At 30.6% G+C, this 7,578-nt stretch overlaps 1 protein-coding gene across 1 annotated transcript in view; it reads right to left on the reverse strand.

The window, feature by feature from the left end:
- Nucleotides 1-2,537, reverse strand: part of LOC101509592 (delta-1-pyrroline-5-carboxylate synthase-like) — a 9,028-nt gene extending 6,491 nt beyond the window's left edge. The window contains exon 1 of the mRNA XM_073367368.1: nt 2,463-2,537. Within this exon, the coding sequence (XP_073223469.1) occupies nt 2,463-2,537 (75 nt within the window). The remainder of the gene's footprint in view (nt 1-2,462) is intronic.
- Nucleotides 2,538-7,578: the final 5,041 nt, after the last annotated feature.

The following is a 7,578-nucleotide window of genomic DNA, read 5'->3' on the forward strand; positions in this document are numbered from 1 at the left end:
TGTTGTGCTTACGACGAATTTGTCGTTTCTTATCGTTGTAGTAACGATTCTCAATCTTCGCAATAGCCGCGATACTATCGCAGTGGATCGCATCTGTCATAGATTTTTTTTTTCATATAGGGATCTCAACTAGCAAACATCTCAACCAACTTGCTTCTTCACTAGTAGTAGCTAGTGCTATCATTTCAGACTCCATAGTGGACTGAGCCAATATCGTTTGTTCTTCAATTTCCAAGATACAACACCATTCACTATATTAAAATATAGTTATCGATTGCTTTGGAGTCATCTGATAAGACGTTCCAATCAGCAACATTGTATCCTTCAAGGACTATAGGAAATCTTTGATAATGTAATCCGAGACTCATGGTCCTTTTCAGGTTTCTCATGACTCTTTCGATAGCGTGCCAATGCTCCATACTAGGTCTACTAGTAAACCTGCACAAGACACAGGCAATGTCGGGTCTAGTACAATCAGTGGCATATATGAGGCTGCCAATGATGCTCGCATATTCAGTTGTATAACACCTTCACCAGTGTTCTTGAAAAGTTTCACACTTGGATCATATGGTGTGCAAGCAGGTTTACAGTCAAAGTATTTATATTTCTTTAGGATATTTTCAACCTAGTGAAATTGATCCAAAGAAATTCCCTTTTCTGACCTAGTAATCTTGATTCCAAGGATTACATTTGCTTCTCTGAGGTCTTTCATATCAAAGTTGTTACACAACAATGATTTCAAAATATTTACAGCATGAATGTTTGAATCAAATATGAGTATCTCGTCTACATAGAGACATATGATAGTGCAAATGCCATTTTCAAATTTGTGGTAAATACATTTGTCACTTTCATTCACTTTAAACTCATTCGATATAATAAAGTTATCAAACTTTTCATGCCATTTCTTTGGAGCTTATTTAAGACCATACATGGACTTATCTAACATACATACCCTGTATTCTTGTCCTTGAATTACAAAACCTTTAGGTTGCTCCATAATAGATTTCTTCTTCCGAATCACCTTTTAAAAAAGTTGTTTTAACATCCATTTGGTGTATCACCAGGTTAAGAATAGTTGCTAGTGATATAAATATTCAAATGGATGTTATTCTAGTGAACGGTGAAAAGTGTCGAATAAATATATATTTTCTCTTTGTCTAAAACCGTTGGCTACAAGGTGTGCCTTGTATTTATCAACAGATCTATCGGGTTTTAGTTTCTTTTCCAAAATCCATTTACAACCTAATGGTTTGCAACCAGGAGGCAAGTCTACTAAATGTCAGGTTCGGTTAGACTCTAGAGAATCCATTTCATCGTTTATAGCTTATTGCCATAGATCTGCATCCAATGATGATAGAGCTTCTTTAAGATTTGCAAGATCCTCTTCTAAATTATAAGCCATATATTATGGTCCATAATCTATAGCAACTCTTACTCTCTTACTCCTTCGAGTTTCTGTTTCGTCTTGTTTGTTGCTTTCAATGCTTCTTTTCACATGAACTTGACTAAGTTCGCTGCCCCCACTATTTCACAGGAACTTGACTAGAGTCGCTGCCCACACTATTTCTCGATTTAAAAGGGGATTTATTTTCATAGAGGTCAACTTCATTTGACTTTATGATCACTTTTGCGTTTAGGTCATAAAACCTATACGCTTTGTTATTTACTGCATACCCAATGAATTCTCATTCATAGGCTCTACTGGCGAGTTTAACTCGCTCGGGATCGGGATTCTGACATAAGCCAGACCACCCCATGTTTGAAAATAAGACAAGTTTAAGTGTCTTTTCTTCACTATCTCATAAGGAGATGTTTTGTTTTTAGATTTAAGAACTCTATTCAAAACATATCAAATAAACAATGTATTTTCTTCACACCAATGAGATGTAGTACTAGAGTTAAACATACTAGCAACAACTAGTTCAATAAGAATTCTATTCCCTTTTTTTCTTTCAAATTTACCATTCACTTCAAGTAATTATGGTGCAGTTGTTTCATGTATAATTCCAGACAATTTATTAAATAAACTAGATCATACTTGGAATCTCTTAATCTTTATACTAAATTGATTTTCAATTTTAGCTGTAAAGATCCTTAACATGCCAAGCGTTTCACTTTTATTTTTCATTTCTTGGTAACGTCTCATCAAGTTCACATATGTCAAAGTGTAATAAATCTAAAGACTTAGATTCTCTAACTACATATTTATGTGAACTCTTTGTTATTTTAGCTTGACTATAAAAATCACATTTTTCAAAATCATTTAACAATAACTTTAGAATTAAAACTAAGTTACTTAATTTTGAAATCAGATGTGTTCACATCACATAGTCTAGCATGTCAAAATTAAAATCACACAACATGTAAGTATAAAGAGACATTTTATTGATTTCAACATTCAAACAAAATAGACATATTAAATTTCAATATTTAATTTAAATATGCCATGAATGACGTACCTTAATAGCTGATCTCATGAATCTGTCAGCCTCCATGTGCCTCCACGGATCTGTCAGCCTCCATGTATCTGTCATCGGACATTTGATACTCTTTGATACTCTAGGTAGCAGTCACAACTTACTTATTCAGAATATCTCAAGCATATCTCGCACTTATTGCTAGAACTGTAATAGTTATACAGATCATCAGCAAGTCGATTAAGAATATAATTCTTCTCATTATTCTCTCATGGGTTAATTCTCCAACTGTTTTATCCTTTTCTATTTGCTTCAAACTGAAACAGTTTATCAAAATCAGAGGCAACATATCCAAATCCAGTAATTTCTTCGGTTGGAATGGCAGAAAGAAACGTCTTAAAATTGTTGGTTTTTTATTTTCAAAAACTATTTAAAAATCACAATTTATGCCACCGAGAGTATTACTGGGTTGAGTCATGGACTATGTCGCTCTCTTTAAGACGTTTCGAGGCACTGCCCAAAATTGTGCAAGACAGACTATCAACCACGAAGTCTCCAGGATAAAACAACCCATATACTCTGTAGCGGAGTTCTACTGCACTGTAGAAAACCGTTCTAGAATTACACCTTCCATATGGCAGTTAAAGCCACTCTCGATATGACAATTAAAGTCACTCTCAATATAGTACTATGACCATTCATAACTACGACATAATAACCGCTCAAAAAGACAAAAAACGAATGGACTACGACATAATATCCGCTCTAAAAACAAAGTGACTACGGCGCTCTAAAAATAAAAGGACTACGGCATAACAACCGCTCAAAAAACCGAAAGGACTACGGCATAACAACCGCTCTAAAAAACCAAAGGGACTGCGGCATAACAACCGCTCTGAAAACCGAAGGGACTGCGGCATAACAACTGCTCAAAAAAACCAAAGGAACCGCAGCATAATAACCACTCTAAAAACCAAAGGGACTGCGGCATAATAACCACTCTAAAAAACCGAAGGGACTGCGACATAATAACCGCTCTAAAACAGAAGGGACAGAAAGAAAGGGGAGAAGTGGCTCGAAAATTAAGCGAGCAGAATATAAGAGGGAGAAAAGAGAAAGTTGGGAAAAGTATCAAACTTTGGTGTGTTTTTCACAATAGCTTGAAACTCATTATATAGTGATGGAAGCAAAGTCACATATGTTTTCTAAACAATGTGGGACTTTAGTATGTATAGAATTGAAACTACACAAAATATGATAGTTTTTCAAAGTGAGATATCAAAAAAATTCTTTCCAATGTGGGACTTGAATTTTAAAAAACAAGTTTCATTTCACTTAAATTTACAAAAAATATTTATTTCCAATGTGGGACTTCAACACATTTTTAAATTCACACTATAACATACTTATGTTCCAACAAGGTTCGTTGAAGATAGTAGAGAGAAAATAGTTTGAGAAATGCAAAGAAAAAGAAAAAATTTCTCCTTCATTGTGTTTGTGGAAGAGGTGTAGTTGCATTTTTATGATACAAGACCAGAGGGGAACGAGTTTCATAAAAATTAGTAGTTACAACTTCTTTTGCATTTTCAGCTACATAATTATGTGCATTTAATTTTTTTTATTAAAAAGTATAATAATTTTAGAAACAGTGACACTCTAACCGTAGCTAAAAGTAGTATTAGTGACAGATAAAAAATTATCACAACATCTGAGTGTCACAATAGATATTTTTTTTTGTAGTGCGCTCACTTCAAACATGTTCAAAGTCATTCCATTCAATATAAAAGCTTATGGTTTTCCTTATAACATCCATGAATCCCCATATCTCAATTACAAACATTCATATAAGGTATGATAAAGAACAACACAAGGAATGCATGCAATTATGTAAGACATGAATTTGGTGTAAAACATTCATCAATCAGCTTATGTAAAAAATCTACATAGTCAAATTTTATAAAAACACCTAAAAATCAAATTTAAAGCATTATCATTTATCAATCAATATACAATCAAGAGTCCTAAGTACATCTATGAAAGATTTTAGTGGGATATTCTATGTTAACTTGAAGAGATTGTAAAGAAATAATAAAATCCTAGAGTTTGACTAGAAATCCACTCTTAAAATTGAACCCTGATTTTCCTCTTTGTTCCAATTTATCTTCTTGATCTTAGTTCTTCTTCTTTTCTTCTTTCTCTCATTCCTCTCTGCTTCCCATCTAATATTTTATTTTTTGACTTTTCTAGTGGAGTGAGAGTAGAGAATGAAAAGAGAAGTTGTATGCCTTTTTATTGGAAGTAAGTGTTGGAGTGGATGTTTTTTATACTGTGGCAATGAAAGAGAGGGATGAGTGGGGAAAATGTGGAAATTGTCAAATGGGAAGACAATAAATCAGGATTCTCCTTTCTCCCTTACATTCTATGATCACTAGCATATTAAATATATTAATTTCAACTATATATTTAATTCAACTATTTAATTCAACTATGTAAGTCCATAATAATAAATACTTGCATTTCAGTTTAATAAGTTCTTATTTCGAATAATTCAATTAAAAATAATAACACTAGTATAATAATTTAGTTATAGAAAATCAGAATGTTACATTATTAAAAAAAAATCATATTCTTTGTTCAATATGAACATTGGATAATCATTCAATTGGATAATATTATTGTATTACCTATTTAAAATGGATCTAATGGCGATATGATAATATATTGAAATTATAAAATTACAATTTTTTTATATTCTTAATTTAAACAAATTATGAGCTTACATAATTTTTAGATGAGAGTTTTTTATGCTAAAATTTTATCAAATCAAGAAGAAAGAAATTGGGAGGAAAAAAAAATGAAACCGGTGCTCCAAAAGTTATTCATTTCATGCAGGTTTTTCTGCCTTTTGGGCTAAACTTATATAATATATATAGCTTCCTTTCATATTCTTTTTTCCTTTCTTTATAAATTACTTATGTAAAAGTCTCTTCACTTTGGAACAATTCTTTAAATAACTAATAATTGTTGCCTTCCTTTCCTTTCTATTTCTTCAAAAAATTCAGTAATATCTTCAAGTGATAAGCAATCCTAATTATTGTTAGTAATAGTAACATGTGACTTGACTTACAATTATAATTATAAGAGTTCTCCTCTAACATTGCATCACTCTAAATATTAACAATAGGCATATATAAATATTGATGATCTTCCTGTAGATGATATATGTTAGATAAAGTAGATAAATTGAAACTAAATACCTTATTAATTACATTTTAGAACCCTGTGTAGCCTAAAACTCATATTCTTGAAGTGATTATATGGAATGATTTCTGATTTCTAAAAATCAACTAAATCTAAGTCAAAAACTTCCTCATTATTTTTATCATTTGTTTTTCTGATTAGATGGACAATTTTGTTATTGATAGTGGTGTCTCCTATAATTCAAAGTTATGAACATGATCAACAAAAGGAGAGTTAACAACACAATAAGTAATATTAATTTTGTAACACGATAACTTAATTGTCTAGAATATAACTTGAGCGTCAACATAATTCGACAAAAGAGGTGAATTAATACATATCCCAACATAAAGTCATGCAAATGTATTAATGTACTTGCTAATTCTTCAAAAGAAGGAGAAAAAATGGAGTATATAATAAATCTATGGTTCAAAACAATTTTCTAGAAATTTTAACCTAACTATAGCATAAACTGTTGTGTTTCATTTCTTCAACTCTTGATCTAAGACCTTTTACTTTTACAACATTTAAATAACATGTATGAGAATGTTATGTTTCATTTCTCCAACTCTTGATCTAAGACTTTTTACCTTTACAGCATTTAAATAACATGTATGAGATTACATCTTAGTGGGTCCCAAGAGATGAAACCAAATCAATTGATATTCTAATTCAATGATATACATAACATCTAAGTTTATCTTCCTTTATAAGTTACTCTCGAGTTATCTCTTCTATGTCTAGTATTGACTCTTTCTAAATATTTAAGCCATTAGACGTGAGTAATCTAATGATATAAACTATACCTAACAAACATGTTATAAAGACTATATTATTTTTACCAATGTACTCTTCTTATTTATAATCTAATGATATAACTCTATCTAACAAGCATGTTATAAAGAACACACACCCATGCACACACGCAAACACACCCACAAACACACCCACACACACACACATATTATTATTGTGTAAATTATTTTTAAACTTACTAAATACACGCACATACACAAACACTAAATAAGATATTAATAATGACACGTTAAAATCAATAATAATTTAAAATTTGAATGTCACTACATGTATATATGTCTTATAGTATCAAACACATTAGCTACCTCTTTTTATTTATTTTTATTTTATTTTTAAATACATTAGTATATATATTTAGTACTTTCATAATATATATTTAACTACTTAAAATAAATTTAATTGTATACAAATAATAAAAATATGAGATTAAAAAATCATCACTCAATTGATAAATTTATTTATTTTGTAATTGAGGTTGTACACAAAATTTAAAGAGAATTTTTTCGACAATAATATTTGTTAAGACAAGACTCATAACACACACACGTCCTACGAATTTTAAGTTGACAACACTCATTCAATTACACTAATTTTCTAATGAATTTTTGCAAACACAAAGGATAAAAGTTATGAACAAATCAAACAAAGAATACATAAAAATAACATTATAATGTCAATTCACTCAACATAATTTTTCACAATAGTGAAATTTAAGGTCTTTAATCTAAATCACATCAAGAGATGATATTTTCATATCACCAAGGAAATTCAATTATACCATAATTTATTCTTAATTTCAGTCATAGAACTTCACATGCATGACCTATATTTTAACCATCCATTCCAAAACCTCGAAATCTAACATAGAAAAAAAATCCCTTCCTTCATTTCAATTAAACCCTTAAACACCAAATCCCTAATTTATGATAAACAATACCTCTAAAATGCACGAAGGAATATAGGGAAATGGAACTCAACCCTTGATTTCCAAAATAATTAAGAAGATAATGATACTCTCAACTCTTTCTTCCTTGGCTTCTAGAAAGAAAAATATGAACATTTCCTTTTACTTATTCTTATTTTGCCAAAAAAAAAAAATTCT

This window comes from Cicer arietinum, chromosome 4 (genome assembly GCF_000331145.2).
Source record: "Cicer arietinum cultivar CDC Frontier isolate Library 1 chromosome 4, Cicar.CDCFrontier_v2.0, whole genome shotgun sequence".
Lineage (NCBI taxonomy): Eukaryota > Viridiplantae > Streptophyta > Magnoliopsida > Fabales > Fabaceae > Cicer > Cicer arietinum.